This window comes from Leuresthes tenuis, unplaced genomic scaffold, assembly GCF_036924035.1.
Source record: "Leuresthes tenuis unplaced genomic scaffold, fLeuTen1.0.hap1 SCAF_16, whole genome shotgun sequence".
Taxonomy (NCBI): Eukaryota; Metazoa; Chordata; class Actinopteri; order Atheriniformes; family Atherinopsidae; genus Leuresthes; species Leuresthes tenuis.
Window position 1 is genome coordinate 29212123 of NW_027325370.1, and position 23514 is coordinate 29235636.

Sequence of the window (23514 nt, forward strand, 5' to 3'; positions counted from 1 at the left end):
CTCTGCAAAAGAGAAGCACAGCAGATAGACTTTCCCAGAATTATACCTTTAATCCTTCAAATTAGAAAGTGGTATTAAACAGTTGTAATATAGGTTAGTATACACTAAATATCAATTCATAAAAGGCCATCTGGATTTTTAGAGTTCTAGATATGTTGGGACAAAAACTTTATGAAAGCAGATTATGCACTTTACATGCAATGAGTTTGACAGGGTGGTGAAATCTAACACAATTTGAGTGGAACAATTATGTTGTACTAGTTTTTGTTAATCTTATGAAATATTCCTAGAACAACTTTGTCTGTTGAATTGATAATAAAAAAGGTGACCATGTCTAAACATTTAGCTTTGAACACATCTTCAATCATGCTGCCACAGCCTGTAAGTGGAACATGGGCTCACTCACTTGCACCCAGAGCTGGATCTACGTTAGTGAATGAACTATTCTAAAGTTTGGAACCAGTTTTGCCTTTTGAATTGATAATTCCTTGTTTGATGTGCAGTTCCAAAAAGTGAGCCCATCCATCATGGTTCTGAAAAGACTGAACACCGTATGGTGATTTTTGTGTTAAATTGGGTGAATGTGTACTTCAGGGTAAACAAAAGAAACTTGTGCTAAAGAAAAAATGGCCAGTCTCTGTGAATAATTCCCTATAATCCCTATATAGAGCAGTGCGGACCAACATGTCATTGGGGTCAGCGGGTGGGAACCTTCTTTCATCAGTGTTTCGTCTAGTTGGGCCAACGACACCTTCAGGAGGCTAGACAGTGATCACTGGTGTCCCAGAGTCACTCCCCTAATGCCAGCCATCACTGTTCCTCACACCACAACAACCATCTTTTTTTTTTTTCCACAACCACAAGCTACCCCAGCCTCTCACCAACTGCACACCAGTCATAGCGGGGTGGGGATTCAAACCCTGGTTCGGGTAGGGGGTAGAAATAGAAGAAGTAAAGATAAGTAGGAATGGGATTCGAACCCTGGTTCAGGTAGGGGGTAATGAAAGTATAGAGGATGCCAGAGGTGGAGGCAGTACAAGTCCCGAGCAGATTCAGCTGACAAACTCACCTAAACAGTCCTACAATCACTAAAATGACATGAATCATTGTTCAAGTAAATAGAGACTATGGTGTTGCTTACTGACATTTATGATTCTGTTGCAGTGAGTGTACTGTGTTAAACATTTGCCAGGTTTCCATTAACCAGTAAAGTAATCTTTTGAAAATCTGCAAAAAAATAAATGAGTCAGGCATGTTTCCAAAGACTGGTTTGCAGAGAATATACCGGGCTGCTTAGTGTTGCTAGAGAGTGTTGGGGATTGAAAATTAATAGAAGTTAATTGGCCTAACTGGAAAATAAAGCTTTTACCTTGAGGAGAAAAAAATGACAACAAATATTGTGGTGGACATCCACAAGAGGAAAATGGAGAATGCTTTTCTTCAACAATTACATAAATCTTTGGGAAATATGTGGGAAGTTTTTTATTTTTCCAACTCAGAACCAAAATAACTGGTGAGTTATGTCATTACCAGAGGCAAGATGCAATTTGCAATGGTGTCTCTGTTACTCATATTGTCAAGTCTTCTTCAATTTGATCGATAAGCAAGGTTTCATTATTTATTTAATTTTTAAATTATAATATAAAAAAGATTATTTTATTGTTTTCTATTATTATTCACATTTCCCTTTCTTTTTCTTTTTGACATTAAAAGTACATTTCAGTGGCTTAGCCTTATAAAGGAGAGATTCAGCATTCCTGAACCCAAACAACAGCATAGACAATGATATTCTGTATGACATCTCATTTAATCAATGATTACACGTTGTTTTTTGCAAATCAGGTTTTGGTCCAAATTTATTTTTGCAATGATTTTCTGCTAAGTTTAACTTATGACTTCGAAATGAGTGTGACTGTGGGCTTGACACGGATGGGGAAAAAATTATCAGAGGATAAACTGTCAAAAGACACACAGCATTGACTTTGCATAGACAATCAGTGGGTTTCCATGATGAGATTAACTCGATTATAGCTATAGTTGGGTTATGCGCTTTATCTGAGCAAAGGTAATTATCCTTGGATATATGGCAGTGAAGGAATCGAATCACTGGCACAAAGCCTGCAATACCTCGGTATGATAGGTGGCGCTGTACCCATTTGAACTATCGCTAATAGAGCCACTTCCGATTGACGTCTTCACCACCAACAACAACAAAACTAAGGCATTCGAGAAAGATGGCGAACGAAGAGCAAGATGAAACTCTACATCTGTGATGAGCTGGTTATGGCACAAACGATGCACAACAGCGCATTCTCCATCGCGTTGTTTATTTCTTTCCGACGGCGACAACAACAGTAAAATCGTCTCCTTCGACTTCCGGGTGACGATCGCAGGAAAAAATCTTGAGCATGCGCAGAACGCTCGATCCGATCCACTGCTGTCTACAGGCACGTTCAGTGGGCATTTGGATTGAGTTATCCCGGGGTCTTAATTCGATCGCAAGTAACCTGATCCGATTCAATTTCTTGTCAGATTAAGCTGTCTACATGAACTGAATAACTCAATATTTGTACTCACAGAGAACAGTTTGGTGAAAGTCGGCGTCCTTCTTATTATTATTATTATTATTATTAACCCTGAAAGGCAAACCAATCGCTGGTGCTAGACCCAGCAGTTTATTTATTTATTTATTTTTTCCATAATATTTTTTACTGTACATCTTCAAAGGTACTTAGCAAGTAATATCACTCAATGGGACAAGATCTTACTACCTGAACCATTAAAGAAAAACCTTCTCAAAATGTCTACCATATGTTAAAAATCTTTCTTTTGCTTACTAGTTCACCAGCAAAAGACAAATGTGGTACAGTTACATAAAGAAATCTCATAATCTTAACATAGTTCAGTGGACCTTCAGACAGTCTGAACTGAAGACTGCACTGGTTGGAAAAAAACAAACAAACATGATTAGATAAGAATAATGTAGTTACACTATACATACATATATATATAAATATCATAGCCAGTCAGAACCATCACTTTGACAAGGACAGTTCCACCACTGGATTAGCGATGTCATGGCTGCCAGATGTATATAGTATTCTCACTTAAAACAGGACCAGTCATAATCTGAGACTCAAGCCACATGATTTAAGACATCAACAGGGCAAGTGAATAGTTCCCATTTACTGGGAGATAGTTTACTGCTTGACAACTGGTTTTCTGCAGGCCAGCTTATCTGACATCATATAGCTACTTTTACAAAACATGAGGGTAAGTGAGGGCTTGTTTCCTTGTTTCTGCTGACTGGTTCCTTCCTGTTTCATCAGAGGAGACCAAATTTGCTGACAGATTCCTCCTTTTTTCACTCGAAAATCAAATGGAATAAGACAATAGGATTCAGACAGGATTAGCAACAGGACAGAAAGAGGGAGCAGTTGAGAGGGTCACACTGCTGCAAACTGCTGACGATCAGTGGAAGCAGAAAGAACACGAGGTCCAGGGAGCATATCCCATCCATTGGTATGAATCGTGGCCAACACAAATTTTCCTGTGTTTTCTCCCAGTGAAGCTGATTTCAGTTTTAACCTTGGCTGTTCTTTGTGCAAAGTAACATTTGGGCAGACTTATCAGAAAACTACCTCAGTTTGCTCAATATCAAGCTGATGCAACGGTTTCTTTCTGTGATTCATCCTCCTGCATGTCAAGTTTGAGCCTGCTCATGGCTGAATATTTAAGTAAACAAGCACATTACCTGCTCTCTAACCACCGTAATATGATGATGAGAATGTGTGCACATTTTGATTAAAGAGCCCCCTTCCTTCGTAAGGTTGATGTAGAACAGGCTACACATCTTCTGTCACTCTCTGCCTGTCTAAGCTCATCAGGATGGTGGTGGGGGGGGGGGGGGGGGGGGGGGGGGGGCTTCCTGGCATTGTTCTCTGCTATGTGGGGACTGTTATTACTGTTTCTGCTCTATAAACATACTGAATCATGCAATGTCATTCACATAAACAATTTGCTGTCACAGTGAAAAACTAAAGTTCCATCATCTCCACAAATACTCAGACTACTGTAGTTGTTAGGTGTAACAGTGATCGACAAAAAGCTGTGTACAGGGAACTGGTTGACCGGTTTATGGCATTGTGTCAGAACAGGCAACTCACCTTGAACACAAACAAAACAATAAAGTTGATTGTATATTTTAGAGGGACCAGGAATAAGGCGAACACTATGTCCATCTTGGGAGAAGAGGTGGTGGTGGATGACTACAGATACAGATGGGTTACCTGAACAGTTGACTAGACCTTAAATGCAACACTGAGGCTGTCTATGTAAAAGGACAGAATGGACTGAACTTTTTCGAAAGCTTAGGTCGAACCAGAATCAAATAAAATATTCTGCACTGGCTTCAGTATTTTAGATCTAGAGAGCTCATCTTTAAAGTCTAAAGTCTTTATATAAATGAAATAGTTGGAACTCTCTGAAACTGAATCACTTTTTCATTTTTTTCTTTTTTCTTTTTCCTATAGCCTCATTTTAGACAAGGATTCTTGGTTTCATAAGATAAAAAATGTTCCCACAGAACAATATTAAAGGTGAACTTCCTTCCTGTAATTAAGGTCAAACTATTGTTATTTTTTTATTCATTCAGAAATAACACAATTGTTCTATTATAACAAAACCAGCAGGTGTCGTCTTCCTTATGTGGTTTCAGAAATCATTGTAACCAATGCTGTGTCAGAACAGTATAGTGGACACAGGTGCCCTTGTTATTTCTTAAGATTTGATGGCGTAAAAACACTCTCTAATGTGGTATGGGCAGGATAAACACACCAAAAGTACAAAAGTGTCTGGTTTCCAGTCTCTCTTTATTCTTATCCTTTGAAGAGTTTTGTTTTGATTTCTACAACTGTTTTTGGTAGGTAATAACCCCAGCAAGCAAGGAATATCCATAAAGATCTGACATTATGCCAATGCTCTGACCCAGTAGTCTTGTCGTAAGTTTTTGGCCCTTGTCATCATAGTTCAGATCTTTACACTTGTTCATTACTTTTCCCCTTTTTAAACTTCGTCAACTGGCTGTTCACTAGCTACCTGATAAATAATACCCCTTCATAGATGCTATTGTTATGAGGTCATGAATGTTCTAACTTAAGGTGTCAGTGGTTTTAAAGTTACATGTCTGGAGGAGTGCTAGCTGTTTTCTATTAAAAAAATGCCAGAAGGCAGCACCCCTCACATAGAGCCCAACTCCATTGTGCTTCGCACATATCATTCACCGTTTTTCAATATAAAATGTTTATTACATACTTGAGGTCCAGGATAAAAAAAAAAAGGGTATTCAAAATAAACAGAAAAGGCATATATAGATGTGAAAATAAATCTGCCTCCCAAAAGAAGAAAACCATGCCAATCTATCTACAGCTGGGCAGGAGTCAAATAGAGCTAACCTGTACATTAGGTGGTCCCAAAATAACTTCATTTTCCAAGGCACTGAGGGGGCAAATCGATTATTACGTTTATTTAAACAGTCTCCTCTCCTGGAGCCACAAAAACATCTGACTTGCACTAAGTCATCTTCAATAACAGTCTCATGGCATCATTATAAGCAACTTAAAATTTGTGTATGCTTGATTTTCTGTGATTTGATCACAAGTGTGCAATACAGAGTGGTATTTATTACAAAACCCTAACCCTAAACAAAGACATCCTCATTCTATCTGTACATGCGCCAAACTTGCTTAGGAGAATGTTTGCGTATGCAAAGCCACATGATTTATGCAGCATTAAAACTAGTTCAGACATTTTAAATTACAGGACTAACAGACATTTGGCCTCTTTGGCTCTATATGTGATAGTACCACTCTGACTGAAATCCTGTTTAAATCATCAAAGAGCAAATACATGAAGTGAAGAGCTTCCGGAGACCAGGTCAACTTGGGCTAAATAACACAAGATCGTTTCATACATAATATGCTTCACCAGTAAACTGTCAACCATGTACCCAGTTTCACACGCTTTTGACTTTCTGGGCTGAATATAAAGATAAAAAATGACCACAAAATGGGTTTTCGGTGGTCAAGTGAGTAGAGCACATGCAGGCATGTCATTCTCCTAGTCTTTCTCCTCTCTTTCCTGTCCTTTGTCTCCTTGTCTGACACTGTTGACCAAAAACGGGAGAGACACTATTGCCCCATTTAATTTGTATGGTCTGGAGGGCATACAATTTGGCCCAATAAGACTTTCTTTGCACAATAAAAAGCTTTAGAGGTATCAATTAAACATACAAAAAGTGTGTAGTTTTTATCTTAAGGGCATAAATGCATGTGCCATTTTCATCTTTTAAACCAATCTGGTTATATGTAGATATAATCTAATACATCCCGAAAAATTCTTTCAGGGACTTTTGACAGGGTGCTTAACCAACCTGGGCTTAAAATCATCTGAACTTAATAACTGAAACTAAAAGTATTGAGTCAGATTACTAGCCATAAAATATAAAGCCAGTGAAACAGGTGGCAAGAACAGAAACTATTGTCATGACGCAATTTTTAGGATGCTAATCAGAGATATGATATAAACCACTCACTTTATTGTCGGTCTACTTTCTTATATTGATGCACCTACGGGACTTAAATTTTTCTATTATTGTCCTCAATATTATCCACTTCATATACAGTGTCACAATCTGCATCTTGTGTTTTTTTCACGTCTGTGTTTTTGTCTACCCAGTCTTGCCATTTCCTCACTTTCCTCAGTCTCTCATCTGTCTAGTCATCAGCTCAACTCCTTTCACCTCTACTCACTTATCCTCTGTTCTATTCAGTCACCAATCACCCTGCACAGTATTTAGTCCCCCACGTTGTCTTCAGCATTTGTTGGAACCTCACCATCACCTTCACTGATCTGGTCAATTCATGTTCTTGTTAATCTTGTCAAGTCAGATTTGTGTTTTCTTCGGTTTTTGTTTGATCGTTTTTTGGTGCTCAGGCTCTGCTGCACCAAAGAGCTCCAATTTATCCACAATATCCTATGTTACAGCCTTATTCTCTAATAGATTAAATTAATCTTTTACCTCAAAATTCTACACACAATACCCCAAAATGACAAAGTGAAGAAAGTTTTTTTGTTTGTTTATTTTTCAACTTTTGCAAATTTATTAAAAATAAAATATTTACATAAGTATTCACAGTGTTCGCCATGACCCTCAAAAGTGAGCTCAGGTGTATCCTGTTTCCACTGATCATCCTTCAGAAGTTTCTACTATCTGATTGCAGTCTACCTGTGGTAAATTCAGTTGATTGGTAATGATTTGGAAAAGCACACACTATTCCAGAAAAAGTCCCATAGTTGACAGTGCATGTCATGTAACCAAGACATGAAGTCCAAGGAATTGTCTATAGACCTCCGAGACAGGATTGTATCAACGCACAGATCTGGGAAAAGCTAAAGAAAAATTGCTGCAACACTAGAGATCCCAATGAGCCCAGGATGCTCCATCATCCGTAATGTAAGAAGTTTGGGACCACCAGGACTCTTCCTAGAACTGGCTGCCAGGCCCACTCTGAGCGATCGGTAGGGAAGGGCCTTAGTCAGGGAGGTGACCAAGAACCTGATGGTCACTCTAACAGAGCTCCAGCATTGAGGACCTTCCAGAAGGACAACCATTTCTGCAGCACTCCACCAATCTGGCCTGTATGCTTGACAGGCCAGACGGAAGCCACTCCTCAGTAAAAGGCCAGGCTGCTCTTACCAACAGTTCATATGAAAACGTACTAAAAGTTATGCACAGATTTTTGTGCATAATCCTACGAATATCCATCAACACGAGCTTCCAGTGAGCCTGCACAAAGCCTGAAGTCAGTGCTGACGTGCCTTTTGTTCACAGAGGAAAATAAACATTTTGAAATAGTTTCGACATTATAATACATTGTTGAAAGCGAAAAATTTACTTTTTATTTTTACAATCTTCCTTCATGGAATGTATGAAAGCTTTAGTTTGTTAGTTATTAACCTGTAAAGTTTGTTTTTGTTTTGAACATTGCTAGGGTGGTTACTAAGGACGATACTATTGCTGTAGTAGATAAAAGAGAATAAAAATGATCATTAAATAGGTACTCCAACAAATAAACAGCTACAGACACCACACACTCGTAGCAGTTCTGTTTTGAGCTAAACTAACGCAGTTTGGACAGGGTGGAGGGAATAAAATGGACCCAGGCTGGCTGAATTTAATGCAAGTTTGAAATGTTAAGAAAAACTGTAAGCGTACGGAAATCCCTTCATCATCTTCACATCATCACTAATAAACAACATTTGTAAAGCTATGTATGCAAAAGTTATTAAGCAGATGTCAATATTTTGAACACATGTGGCCACTAACTACCCCTTACTACCCCACCTCATCCAGCTTGGTCTTAATAAGGGTCTGAGAAAGTACACCTCAAAGGGTCTTGCCTTGGAGCAAGATGAAAATTAAACTTTGGTGTAGGACAAAAGTGAAGACATTGTTGGAAAGGTAGTAACAACCTAGGGAGTAACATATGTCAGTATGAAAATTGTGGGCAGCTCCTCAGAGGTGACCTTTGAACCTTGAACCTGAGACACTTTTGAAGGCTTACAGAGCAGCAACAAAATGGGCTACAGACCAGTTGTAAACAGTTTTGGAAAGCTTTTGACCTATACTAACATCACCTGTGGGACACATGTAGGGGGTGCCACTAAGTAGGGTCAAAACCCAGAAAAAATGTGATTTCACCCCTTTAACGATAAGCAAGATCAAATCTGACCAAACAGATGTGCTTCCCAACCCCAAAACCTATAAGAAGTCTGAAAGTTTCCTGGCCACAATTTCACATATTAGAGGAAACACATTCGAACTACAAAACATATGGTGCTGCCCTCCACTGTGTACGGCAATTTAGTACAAATTGTAGTTTTTATATCGTGCTTCCGTGTTTAGGGTTTAAAAAACATATATCTTCGCATTGTTCAACAGAAAAAGTATAACCCTAATGTACGTTTATGTCGTGAGAAAAGCTATGTTATGATAACATAAAAAATGTATACATGATTCCTGCTACTCTGTTTCGCCGACGGAAAGGGGCGTGTTCAATAGCTGAAACTAATGGGAGCCATTTTTCACTGCAGGGAACTGCGCATGCGCACTGGTCGCTCATGTCATTGGATATTCGTAGGATAATGCACGAAAAATCTGTACATAACTTTTGGTACGTTTCCATACGAACCCTTTCATGAGAATATGTTGAAAAGGCACATGACTGTCTGCCTGGAGTTTGCCAAAAGGCACCTGGAGGACTCTCAGACTATGAGAAATAAATTTCTCTGATCTGATGAAAGAAAGATTGAAGTCTCTGGCTTGAATGCCAAGCGTTATGTCTGGAGGAAAACGGGCACTGGTCATCACCTGGCTAATACCATCCCTGTAGGGCCAAAAAAAAGTGGAGCGCTGTGAATACTTTCCAGATGCACAGTAAGTCACTTTGGTCATTTAAATAACGTTCAATAATGTTAATTCTGCAATGATCCAGAAAGAGGCACTTTACATTTGTTAAGAGGGCTTACCTCTTAATAAAAATCAGATGCTTTATTACTTAGCAGCTTCTCAGCCACTGAATGAGCCCTAATGGCTTCCTCCTTTCTACAAATGACACAAATGAAATACTATATCCTACAATAATGAGCTTCTTTAATGTTGATGTCATAACACATAATGACATCCTTTTGTGGCTGAAAACATCCCAACAAAATTTCTCTAGCATTTAAACACACTGTCTATTTTAATTTCTAGATGACAGAGCAATCAATGTTATAAAAAATGAACATTTATGAACATTGTGACTGGTAGATGATCAGTTGCTACAACCGCATATAAAGGCACATACACTCTATAGAAGCATGGACATCTGCTGTACTAATACACTGATCAAGCCTTGAGGCTTGATATAAATTGTCTTAACTAAATTCAGAGCTGATTGGCAAACAATGGGTTCAAATAAAGAATATCTGCATTCATATCCCAAAATATATAGACACTGGAGATATTATCTTTTTATTAAGAAAAAAAGATCAATACAACCCTATTTAAATAGTAATCTTCATTCAGAGAACTTTCATATGGTGTGTATACTATTAGAATAATAGATTCCTTGTCTCTATTACAGCAGTTAGCACCTGATTACCAAACCAAAATCAGCTGTGGACTTTCCCACTCCATGAAACTTTTAATCTACCTAAATTTTGCCTTGCTTCAAAAGAAAAATATGTTTTTTCTTTTAGGCATAGAAAGTCAAAGTGGTCCAAAGGGCTGTCAATAACCATTCACAGGCGAGACAAAATCCAAATAGATATTTAACAAAGCTTCTGAGAGTTTGTTGTTTCTCCACACCCCCCACGTCCCACCTCATTCTATCCACCTCTGTTCAATTTTCCCTAATTGGCTAAAGAAATTCATATTAGTAAACAGAATTGGTGGCAAATAAATCTCGTAGTAGTCTCCTCAAACTCAGTAATAACTCTAAGGACACTTTTTAGATGATAAATATCATTCTGTGACACTCAATGAGATATTTTCTGTGGCATGTTTGGAATGGGACCTGTCCAGGGTGTACCCCGCCTTTCGCCCGATGACTGCTGGGATAGGCTCCAGCCCACCCGCTACCCGATTAACGGACTGTCGGTATAGAAAATGGATGGATGTTTGGAATGAGTCCAAAAACACTTTCTTTGAACACATTTGAACACACTCTCAGAGTCAAAAGTGTTAGCAGCTAAACAATCTTTCACAATTACTTTGCCATCAACTCCTTTATAGATCTCAAGTTTTATTTAAGACCGTATAGACTGTCAGACAGCAGGCTCGCTAATCCTAGTATAGTCTCTGCTATGTCATTAGTTCTGTGCATTTACAATGTGAGAACATTCAATTGTGCAAAAACATTTTATAAGTTCCTGACATGTAGGATGAGACGTCACTGTTTTTGTTCTTTTGCAGGTGATGATGATTTGATTATTATGCCATTATTATTATTGATTTGTATGCCATTATTCTTTTAATGGCATACAGTACAAGACATCGTAAAAAATAAATTAAAAAAGTATATCATGTGACGTCAGCTGTATGTCACAGACTCACCACAAAAACGACATAGGGCTTCTAATCTATCCATGGATTGCACACTGCTTTCCCTCCTGAAATATATCATAAAGGAAAAAGACAAAACCAAAAGCACACAAGCCATTCTCTTCCCTGTTGCTGTTGTCTCTGGATTTTAGCTCCACTTCTCATCACTCACTGTGGATGTCCTGTTAGATGTGTGTGTTCATAGGAAATGGGAGGGCTGAAACTCCTGGCTGCTTGATCGCTCAGATATTACTCAGTATCGTTCTGCAAGCTCCACAGAGGAAAACAAGACTTTGGGAGGAATCCATTCAACTCCAGTCTGCCCATCATAACAACAAGGTACAGTTCAGCATTTCCATACATTTACAGAGAACCAAATTTTTCTCAAGTTTAAAACATCAGTCTATTTTTAGTGGATAATTGCATATGTGAAAAAAGGCTATGTAAAGTTTTTTTTTCTTTTTTTTTGCCTCTCCAGAGGAAGATGCTTGAAATTTGATAGATGTCATTGTAGTCATTCGGTGGCAGGTGGGGATCTCTGAGTTCTGTTGACAAACTAGCATTTTTTTTAAATATTCATTTTTATTTGTTCTTTTTAAAAATAAATTAGGAACAATTTTTTTTCATACGTTTCTATTGTAAATCTAATGTTTACAATTTATTTGTAAACTATATGAATAATTTATTAGAACGTATTGCTTTTTTTCTCCCAACCCATTGTTGGTAAGGTCTTATTTTGGGTGATGATGTTGGTGACTCCCAACATCAACTCCCTTTTTTTCCCCGCTTGTCCTGTCCAGCATTATGGCAGCAGAATTGTAATCTGCCATTTAATGCCAAACACATTTGCTTTGCCAAGGGAGGCTTTATGAATGTAAAGCTCCCCTTGTTTCCCAAGTAATGCTTACTTATTTATTTTAGTTACAATACTTTACATGTAATAGTGCCGAACCTGACAGGGGGACAGAGAAACAGAGAGAGTGAAGAAAAAGAAACGGGAAAGAAATAGTAAGAAACAATGGCTGGTGACTCATTCTGATGAGAGAAAAAAGATTAAAGACAAACGCTGTATTTCTGGCTTCATAGCATCAGTATTTGTACTTTCAGAAATAAAACATAGTTAAGCGAGTACCATAAGTGTCATACGTGTGAGGCAGAGTGCTCTTTGTGAAAATCATTGCCATATTGTTGGGGTGTATGATTTTAATTCTTTATAAATCACCTTTAAGTGAAACATTTCTGTTCTGAAGGTTGTGAAATGGCAGTCTGATAACATGCTGAGTTTTTAGTATATACCTCCAAAAACATTAAGAGTAACATCTAAATCTGATTACTTTGCCATTATGTAACATATAAAAACAAAATCAGATTGCCCCAAAGTAAACCTAAACTCTGTCCAAATATGAAACATGTTTCCTCTGCCTTTCACTCCAGACCATGAGCATCCAGGAGCACAACCACTCATTGGACTTCTTGAATGGCACACCATGGTTTGTATATGAGTGCACCATCCAACTCGATGCCAACTACAGACGCATTGCCCTCTTCTTGCTTTACCTTTTCATCTTCATGGTTGGCCTGCTGGAGAACCTGGTGGTTGTCTGGGTAAACTGGCGTCGACGCCACTCAGCCAATGGGGTCCTCTTCTGCATCATCAATGTGAGCCTGTCAGACCTGATGGTGATTGTGATCCTGCCTTTCCTCATGATGGAGGTGACCATGGACAAAGTTTGGCTGTGGGGCCGCTTCCTCTGCAAGGTCACCAACCTCATCTACGTTGTCAACTTTTACAGCAGCTCCTTCTTCCTGGCCTTCATGACCCTAGAGCGTTATCTGTCCCTTACCAGACCATCATCCTCAGCTTTCTTCCCTGTGATTGGCAGGCAGCGCTGGGTGCTTTGTGTAGGCCTGTGGGTGTTCTCCTTGTGTCTAGCTCTGATGGAGAATGTCCATGTGGATCTTCTGGAGTGGGATGAACCGGGTTGCTACATGCTGCCAGAGTACAACTACACTGAATGGTTTGTGTCTGTAGCTTTTCTTTGCTTGCTCTTCCAGTTTCTCGGCCCTGCTGCTGTCATCATCACCTGCAATGTGTTAATTGCCCGTGCAGTTCAAACAGCGCCAGATGTGGAAGGCCGGCGGGACGTGTGGCTGGTGCACATGTACTCCCTAGTGTTTGTCATGTGCTGGCTGCCCTACCACCTGGTTATGTTCCTGATCATTATAGATGACCTTGACCCATATGTCTTTAGTTGCAATACTGCAGAAGTCCTGTACTTCTCTTTTAGCGTGGTGCAAAGCCTCTCCCTTTTCCACTGTGTCGCTAACCCTCTCCTCTACAACTTCCTCAGCAAGAGTTTTCGAAACAACCTTATCAACACTGTCATAAACTACATACCCAGAGAGGGGACTGTAAACCAGGTGGAAACGGGGGCCAAAGCCAGCACTCCTAATGGAGGCGAGGAAGAACTGGGGAAGCAGCACAAGTTAAGTAATGCCAGTACCAGCCAGTCTGATGTTGGATCGTAGAAAAAGAAGAAAAAAAACAAAACACTGAGAATAGCGAATAGTGTGGATGTCAGGGTTTTTTTTTGTTAATAAGTAAAAGTGGAACAGAACTGAATCAATCCTGTGTCCAAGGAGCATTAATTAGGCACAATCTCATCTCACAATCCATTTTTTTTCCTTTTTCAGATGAACACAGTAGGGTAGGAAATGTTATTTTGTCTGCAAAGCTGCACAACTCACGCAGGATCTTGTGGCAATGACTGTTATCTGACAACAAAGAGGAAGAGTAGTGCCACACCAGGAATGTGTATAAACCAATCATCTGCAGTCATCAGGCAGTTGCAATCCTTATATCCATGCAAACATGTTGCAATTATGAAAATATAACTGTTTAATTATAGATAAATCCTAGCATGCCTTCCTGAACGCTTATTAATCTTTTTCTGGGTGCGAATGTAGAAACGATCTGTTATCTACAATAAAACACCCTCAAACACTGTATTGATCTAAGCTTTCTAAACAACAGTAACTTACTGAAAAACAGTAAAACAATGAAAAGGTTTGGAAGATATATTTGGAAGCGTCATGTTTATTTTACAAGTCACTTTGCTTCTTCTGCAGTTACTGCTGATCTTCTTACACTGACTTCCACTTCTGGAATGTGTCATGTTCAACAGTTTAAATGGTAAAAAAAAAAAAAAAAGGCAGGAAAAGTAAAGGAAATGGGGGTGTCATTCCACAGATGGCACCATAGCAGGAAGGGACATGGCTTTTAAAGGGCAAAGGTGAGAAGCGTCTGGAAGCAGGAGGCTCATGATGTCGCACATTTTTCTGCAAGTTCATCACTTAAATGATAGATGAGTTTTCTGTGGCAGGACATAGTAAAAGGCCAGCCAACAGATTGAAAATAATGCAGGAGAGATAAAAGTCTACCTAGAGGCATTCATTTAAAAAACATTCATACACAGCTTCAGAAATGGTAACTTACAAATATAAAGGCATAAAAATACAATTAATAGCCATACTGTTATAAAAAAAATATGAGTTAGAAAAAAAATGTCCCTAAGAAACATGGAGCACCTACAGATCACTTTTATTACAGGACAGGCTTCAAATGTTAAAAACAAATAACATGTGACTAAAAAGCTTTTGCATCTTAAAGATTAAAATCTTTATGCAAGAAATCATGAATGGCATTCACACTGCCACGTCGTTTATCACATTTTCAGTCAGGTTGAGTCGGTGTCTAACAGAGTTGAACAATTTTTTGAACAGAAAATTGTATTGATATAGTTCAGAAAATGTATAATTTCTTTGACAGTCACAATGATGATTGATCAACATGAGAAAGGACTGTAATTGAGCCACAGTTCTGCAGGTTTCAGGCAGTTCTTAAAAGTGCAACCTAAAGTTAGAGTAAAATGACAACTTAAACCCACAGATCACACATTCCTATTACAGCCCTGTAAACTGTGCAACCATGTGTCAAACCATGACAAATATGCTCCGATTCCAGCTCCTAAAATCTGATGTATTTTGTGTACATGATATAATTTTGTGAATACTTTTTTGTTTTGGACAAAATAATCCAAATGAAGATGTCATTCATGTATACATTTATACATTTTGTCAAAAATGTGAAAATTTGAGTCAAATAGTCAAAAAAATGTCAATTGCTGTTTGAATTTTTTTTCATATCACAAATTAAATGTTTTTGAGTTTTGGAAAGAGTAAACAACAAAAAACTATTCCAATATGTATTTTAGGGCATTTTCATTGACATGTTTGACAACTGAGAGATTCCATCATTGCTCAAAAATATAATCAATATTGAAAATAATTTTTAGTTGCAGCCGTAGTTTATTATCTGCAAGACAATCAGACACAGAGGACGCATCAGAGAGGTGATGAGGTATGCAGCTCCTCAGGTGTCCGCATTAGGCAGTGGTTCTTTAGAATGATCATTGTACATGAAGGTCTGCTCGATGTTGAAGTCTGGCGGAAGGTAGTCCTTGTGGAGCTCCATATGTGACGACACCAGCTTCAGTGTAGAGAAGTAAAGACCACACTCAGTGCAGCGATACATGAGTGCGCCAGCATGCGTTTTCAGGTGGCAGATCATGGTGGAGCGGCCTCTGAAGAAGCGCAAACACACCTTACACTGGTAGGGTTTCTCCCCTGTGTGGATACGGAGATGATAAGTGAACTCCCCAGAGTGGGCGAAGCGTTTGCCACAGTAGTGACAATGGTACCACTTTGCACGCAACCCTGTTGTGTCGACTCCTCCCTCTGGCCCTGAGCTCTCATTGGTCTGGTCCCCAGAGGACAAGTTGTGTACTCGACCTTGAAAGAACTTCTCTGGTATGCTGAAGCCCCTTCCCATGCCCAAACCCAGGTTGCTAATTTTAATAAGGCTGCCAATGTTGCGTGAAGAGGAGGAGCAGGAAGATGGGGGACACTCCAGAAACTGGTCGGCTTTACGTTTGCTTAACCACCCATGACCCCATGTGTCTCCCACACTCCTAATGGACTCAGAGGTGTGCAAACTGAGGTGGTATTGAAAGGCAGAGGATGAGCAGAATGTCTGTGGGCACAAAAAGCAATGCATCTCCTCCATAGCTGTCATAGTTTCTTCCTCATTTTCATCTGTTCTGACTCTGTGAGTTTTCAGCGTCAACTGCTCCCTCTCCTTAGCTGCTGCCTCATCAGCATGTGCCATCATATGTCTGTCCAGCAGAGGACGCTCTACAAAGCAGCGGACACATTGTGGGCAGGAGTACACAGCTAAAGAGAGGTGGGCAAGAGTGTGCCAGAGCAGAGAGCACAAGGAGAGCTGGGGGAGGTGACACACTCCACACGTTAGGCTCTTAGGACACACATGGCTCAGTAGGTGATCTCTGACAGTCTGCAAAGGATGAAAGAAACATGACATAAAGGAGAGAGTTAGACCCTTTCTCACACAGTGGGTTTACATGATGAGATTAACTGGATTATAGCTATAGTTGGGTTATGCTCCTTATCTGAGGGTAATTATCCTTGCATATATGGCGGTGAATGAATGGAATCACTGGCACAAAGCATGTCATACCCCAGTACGATAGGTGGCGCTGTACCCATTTCAACTACCGCTAATAGAGCCACTTCCTGTTAACGTCTTCACCCCCAACAACAGCAACAAAATGAAAGCATTCGAGAAAGATGGCGAACGAAGAGCAAGATGAAACTACGTCCCTCTACATCTGTGATGAGCTGGTTATGGCACCAACGCGATGCACAACGGTGCATTCTCCATCGCATTATTTGTTTCTTTCTGACGGCGGCGACAACAACAGTAATATCGTCTCCTTCGACTCCCGGGTGACGATCGCGGGAAAAAATCTCGAGCATGCGCAGAACGCTCGATCCGATCCACTGTCGTCTACAGGCACGTTCAGTGGGCAATTGGACCGAGTTATCTTGGGGTCTTAATTTGATCACAAGTAACCCGATTAGATAAGATTTCTTGTCAGATTAAGGTGTCTACATGAACTGAATAACTCAATCTTATTGTAATTTAGCCATTAATCCGATCCGATGGCCCGCATGTAACCGCACTGACAAATAACAAAGACCCCCTCATTTTTTATTTATATTGATCAAATTCACAACAAAAGTAATTTCAAGACGCTTTAAAGATATAGTCCAAGTCAATCCAATTATAATTCAATTCAGTCCAGTAACTAATCTAAATTACACTTAATTCCAGAGATGTTGGGATGCTGCATAAAATGTATACAAGAACAGAATATAATAATTAGCAAATTTTATAAACTAATATTTAAGTCACAATTAAAAGATAGAGAACATTAAACATTTGAAAATATTAACTTCTATTATATTTGACTGCAGCAACAGAGCTCATACTAGTGGAGATAGGGCCATGTTTACAACTGTGTAGCATCTCCTTTTCTTTTAAGGAGATTAGTTATTGGACCTGCTCAACAGCCTTCGGTCCTCCAAGTTATATTTCACATTTCATGATGAACCAAATGGTCAAATATCTGGACTGCAGGCAGATTAGTCCAGCCCCCAGAATCCTTAACTTATGATGCCATGAATATGTAAGGTCTTTCCAGAAAAAGACATAATATGGATGGGAGAACATTTTGCCCCCATCCAGAACATGCTGATTGATGATATGCACTTTGCATGAGTTAAAACGTTACAAATCCAAGAAAGCTCACAAACTGTTTAGCAATGGCTTTGTGTAATCAACACAGCCAGTGTGGTGTTACCAACCCCCTGCATCTTTTTTCTCCTTTAACCCAATTATTTATTTATTATTAAACTAAACCATTTCTAAATCTTAAATTAGAAAAACTAAATTAGAAATGATTTAGCTATGTGACCAGGGTTCACGGTGTACCCTGTCTCTCACTCTATAAAAAGCTGGGATAGGCTCCAGCCTCCCCTCAACTGCAGTGAACGTTATCCACAGCTACACTCATGGTAAAATGTGCTAAAACCTTGGATTCTGTAAATAAATAAAAGAGTTTCTTCTCTTCTCTTGCATTAGGCAGTTTCATCGTTTAGGTCATTAAGAATGCACAGTTCCTACAAACAAAATACAGCCTCAGTGCAAGTAAGATCCTTAATCACGGCCTGTAAATAAACCAATGATCTAACAGCTTTACTCTTTACTCTTAGCAAAGATGAAAGGAAAGTCGACTAACTCCAACTTCTCACATCTACTCAAAAAATGTCGAGATGACATCTGAACGCTGGCATAGCAGTTTTGAAGCCTAATAACCAACTAGGAAATTGTTTAGTTTTTGTTGTAACGAAAAGAGTAAAAATAACAAAATGGGGAAAATAAAAAGATTTGTCCTCTTGACATAACAGTACTGCCATAGTAAAGTCAGTTCTTTTTGAAATACAAACAATTGTTTAGATGTCAAGGATTTAGGATTTCTGTTACATAAAAAAAAAAAGTTATAAGTTAAAGTTATAAGGGGAAAAATGTGGCAGAATCTTTTTTGTTCCCTCATGTCTCCTTTTGAACCACATCTGACAGGCAACTGGATACTACTGGCGTACCACTTAGTGTCCATTTCTTCCATATATTTATAGTAATCTATAGAATTTTCATGTCATCGTTGTACTACTGATATTTTCCATACACATGGTGTCCCATAAAGAATGATGTATCAAACTGACCTGATATTTAAAAGCATTTTCTTAACTCAAAACTATTTTTTAATACCTGGAAGTCCTTACTGAAGGTCGTGGTGCACACTGCACACTCAAGCTCATAGGATAGGGCTTGGCTGCTGTTGGTCAGCTTCTCCTGTGGTATGCTGTAACTGGAGGCTGCCTGGTGGTGGTGACGCAGCAGTTTGTTTTGGCTGCAAAGTTGCAAATGACACATGTCACATGTGAAGAGCTGAATCCCAACATGGGAGAGGGAGTGGGAGACACCAGCAGCACGATCCGGAAACGAAGCCCCGCACACCCGGCAGAGCCCCAGCTTTGTCAGGTGGGTCGCACTGTGTCTCTTAATGGTCGCTGGGTCTGGCGGGAGAAGCGCTGAGCAGGCTTTACAGGAAAACATGTTTCCTGTCACCTGCAGGAGCAAAGGTGCATTCTGTAGTATGGACACACATTTATCCTGAAGCATTTTACTGAAAAAGAACACAGCTATTACCTGGCTGTTTGCATTTCCTCCTTCTTTTGTAATCCTGTTCTCCACACAAACAAGGTCATCTTCAGCACTCTCATTTTCCTCCTCTGTGAACTTCTCATCATCACTCAACTCAATGATCTTACCTGCTAACTGCCTCCAGTGCTCCTCCTCCATTCCCTCCATTGCCTCACTCTGCTCCCCTGTTTCTCCCGTTTCCACCTCTCCAAATATCACCCTGCAGTCCCTCTGCACATCCATCAGGCCATCTTTAACTGACCTTACACGTAGGATGCCCAGAGGCTCTCCCGAATAAGAAGTTGGGGCGCAGATCTCAGCTTCGAGCTGAGCTGCGGAGTGAGAGAGGGAGCAGGAGTCAGATGGCACAGGCTTGCTGCTTTGAGGTAGATAGCCTCTCTCAGAAATCATTTGACCATTTGTGTTACGATTTTCGCAGTCCCGTTCGGCCTCCCCATCTTCCAGACCCTGCTCAGTCTTCATGAGGCACGAGGGGCCTGGACGCCGTACATTCTCAGTCTGACTGGAAAGGCTACTGCTGGTTGAAAGATTATCTTGTTGTAGCTGATCACCTTCGGCCATCTGCCTATTGCTTATATGAGACTGGACATCTTCTGCCTTTAGGTTCAAAGAGAGACCCTCAGTGTGAGATTCACAGTCAGGCCTAACTGTCCTTACTTGGACAAGAGGCGAGGAAGCGGCAGCTGATGGACCTGCTGATGAGCAACAGGAAGTGGCGGAGGAACACACAGATGACGCAGAAACAGAAGCTGCACTAATAGCTATGATTGCAGTTGGAGCAGAGATCACTGTGGAGTCCAGAGGGACATCTCCAGCCCTGCCTTTTTTAGATTTGGCAGACACAGATACCTGCAGGTCAGGGAAAGTGGCGTGGCAGGTCCTCACCAGTTCACTGATGCCGAACCTCTCAGCCAACTCATACAGCACCCCAACATCTATAAGATCAGTCAAGATCTCCCCTGTATAGACAAATGTCAGCACCTTCTCAAAGTTGGCTGGGGAGATAAATTCCAGGGAGATGACAGCGGGGGATGCGACGGGGGCCTGGGTGAACAAGTTGTGGAAGTATGTACCAGCACAGGCCAAAATTGTACGGTGTGCTCCAAAAGTCTGATTGCCCACTTGCAGGAACACATCACAGTACTGGCGTGTTTGGCGGCAGCGGTTGAGCTCGACTAGCAGGCTCAAAGCATGGCCAGGACTCTGCAGCTGGATCCTCATAACTGCTGCTGCTCTTAATGCTACAATTGATCTGCAAGAACATGCAAAACAAGCTCCAGAGAAATATGGAAAAAAGACACTTCTTCAACTGCAAATAACTCCATTATTGATTCATCTATAGGTGATACTAAAAGGTCAGAAAAGTGTCTGTGACACTTGTGTAGGTCATGGAAACATTTTATAAAAAAAAAAAGGTTTCCATCAATGAGTACAGTACTGTGCAAAAGTATAGAGCTTACCCTAAAGAAAAGTCATACACTAATATCTAGCTGGACAACCTTTAACTTTGACAGCACACATTCACTATGACAGTATTGTGATAAGATTATGCAATGTCAAAACATTTTCTTTCAGAATTGCATTCATTTTTTGTTAAGATCTTATATGGATGATGGGACAGTTTGACCAATCCATAAAGTTATCTCAAGCACATTTCAAAGATTGTCAGTCATGTTAAGATCTGGGCTCTGATCTGGTAGTCACTCGGTGTGTAAAAAATGTTTCAAGCAAGAGAACTCATAATTTGATACCAATTAATCCAGGCGTTGTGAAATTTTGGAACGTGTCAATGTCATCAGGGAACAAAAAACATCAATTGATGGAAAACTTGGTCTATCAGTCCATTCAGGATGTCAGCCGACCTTTTTTTTGACATATTGCTGAACGTAGACTTGACCAACTGAGGTAACTCCAGATCGTACCTCCTTTACAGGCTCGTGCATTGACATGATGAATGAGGCACTTCATCCGATGCTCTTCTTAACCTGATGTGCCCATCACTCTGGAACACGTTAAATCTGGACTCTCAAGTACAATCTTTATGCTGGCTGGTAAAATTGATGGTTATTTTTTTCCTCAATGGTCTCGCTGACAAATGTTTTTTTTTAAGGCTACACAGTGTTTTAATGCAATTGCTTTGATTTCTCTTTGCATTGTTCATATTGGAAATGCTCTGAAGTTCTATTGTTGATTTTCTTTGATTTGATTTACCAAATGTATTCGCAAACTCTGATCATGACTATCATCATCCATCCATCTATCTATTTTCTTTACCCGCTTAATCAAACTCAGGGGGAGCTGGAGCCTATCCCAGCTGTCATTGGGCGAGTGTAATTATTATCATTTTCCTCTGAAAACATTTGTTGAAATTATGGTTCACCATTGCCATTCTAGGTTTTAATAATGCATTGGATAGTTATTTAAAACATATTAACCCTTGCAGTACTTTTCCAATGGGAGTCTGCAAAAAAAAAGAAAAAAAATAGTTCTTTATCGAATTGTCTGCTATATGCAAACAGGTCTTGTTCATCCCTTAGAGTATAAGCCTTCACAAACAATAGAATAAAAAAACTAATATCTATTAAGACGCATATAAGTGAAAAAGTAGTACATATCTAAAGGAAAACTTTGGTTAGACCCTCTGAAAGCCTGAAGGATTAGAAGAAGAAAAAAAGATTACAAGAAAGTGTGGTTCCTTGGAAGCAAAATATAAAGAAGTATATGCACAGAACTATCTTACTATCTCACTTAAACTAACAGAGCAAAATTCCAAAATGCTCTATTTTCAATAACACAAAACAAAGAAAACTAGCAATTAATAGAACCTGGAACTATTGAGTAATGAAACAAACTACCTCTTAGCAATCAAAACAGGCACGAATGATTCATGCATGAGTAACTGGCCGGTAGCTTTAGCTCCAACAGCAATTTATACGCTGAAATGAATTTCAGATTATATTGAATATTCTGATAATTTCTACATTTATCAGTTTGGTCTCTATGCTCTTAATCAAGTGACTGAAGTTGTTATGTGACTGAGCAAAAATGGCAGCCTTAAAAAAAAAAAATCAATTCACAGCTGATATATTGCAATTCTAAAATATAACTACAACTATATACACACTTCTTTTAAGACTGTGAGATAATAATTTGTTCCAGTAACCGACAAGATGTGTTCTAACACACCAATGTCTCATTTTACATTTACATTAGCGTTTTTGCTGGTTCCTGCTGAGTAAACTCTGTCACTGATACATCAATGATGCTGACCAAGAGCAGCTCAATAAGAAGCAAACGGGCTCAGACAGTTTTTTTTTTTTCATTATCTTTTGCTCACTGACAGCTAAAAACACACACATTTTAGAGGTATTCGTTACGTCTGATCTTTGACTTACCTGTGGACATATGTGTCTAAGCCGTGAAAACTAGTCTCCTATCTTCTGTTTTCAAAAGGACTCAGTTGGTCACCTACATCTAATTACCAGCGTTCAGATGGTCCGTCGCACTTTAAAGACGTCAACTAAAGCAGTGACGTCGTCCTCTATTGGCTGGAAGCGTCACTGCAACGAAAAAACGCTCAGGAGGCAGTTTTTTAAGAAAAAATAAATAAACCGAAAAGAATAAATTGAAACTGATATTGATTACAATTGTAGATTTAGTTCAATTTCCAGTTTAAAAGAGTCTCTACAGTCCACTAAATGTATTTTGTCCAAGTTCAAGACAAGAGTAGGGGATTTTGATCGATATAAAGTGAGATGGAGGAAAATAGGCTAACTGACATTTCTCTCTCTTTTATTTCATGAACAAAATACATTTTTCAAATTGGATTTGAAACATAGGGGAAGTGGGTGAGAGCAAGATGTCAGCAAAACACCTCTCAAGACACTTCATGGCCCCCCAGCAGCTCTTCTAGTTGCAGACTGCTACAACCAAAATAAAAAAGGGAATATTATTACAATTCTTTTATCCCAACTGAATTTTTAATACCCACATGGTATAAGGCTGTGACTTTTTCCCCTGCCCTTTTGTGTATGTTACGAGCTAATTATCGTGTGATTACAGTTGTTCATCCACATAACATGCTATTATATACGTAATACCAGATTTGCATGTAGATATTTATCTATGCACCATCTGTGTCTGGGTTGTGTTTACAAACTTA

The 23514-nt window shown here is 39.5% G+C and overlaps 3 protein-coding genes across 6 annotated transcripts in view; 2 read left to right on the forward strand and 1 right to left on the reverse strand.

Moving 5' to 3' along the window:
- Positions 1-7129: 7129 nt before the first annotated feature.
- Positions 7130-23514, forward strand: part of LOC140271521 (tubulin alpha-1C chain-like) — a 366226-nt gene continuing 349841 nt past the window's right edge. Inside the window, exon 1 of the mRNA XM_072366769.1 lies at positions 7130-7135. The gene's annotated coding sequence lies outside the window, so the exon portion shown is untranslated. The remainder of the gene's footprint in view (positions 7136-23514) is intronic.
- gpr182 (G protein-coupled receptor 182) lies at positions 11373-14257 on the forward strand. Its single transcript, XM_072367383.1, has 2 exons — positions 11373-11490; positions 12581-14257. The coding sequence occupies exon 2, from the start codon at positions 12584-12586 to the stop codon at positions 13673-13675; it is 1092 nt and encodes a 363-aa protein (XP_072223484.1). The 5' UTR covers positions 11373-11490; positions 12581-12583; the 3' UTR covers positions 13676-14257.
- On the reverse strand, positions 14332-22837 carry LOC140272059 (zinc finger and BTB domain-containing protein 39). Of its 4 annotated transcripts, none has more exons than XM_072367381.1 (3): positions 22748-22837; positions 18897-20604; positions 14332-16559 (listed from the first exon to the last, which is right to left on the reverse strand). In XM_072367381.1, the coding sequence occupies exons 2-3, from the start codon at positions 20571-20573 to the stop codon at positions 15579-15581; spliced, it is 2658 nt and encodes an 885-aa protein (XP_072223482.1). In that variant the 5' UTR covers positions 20574-20604; positions 22748-22837; the 3' UTR covers positions 14332-15578. The 4 variants fall into 4 exon arrangements, with proteins under 4 accessions (XP_072223482.1, XP_072223481.1, XP_072223483.1 ...); XM_072367380.1 differs by having other exon boundaries at positions 18897-21179; positions 21215-22821; XM_072367382.1 differs by having other exon boundaries at positions 18897-19256; positions 19338-22821.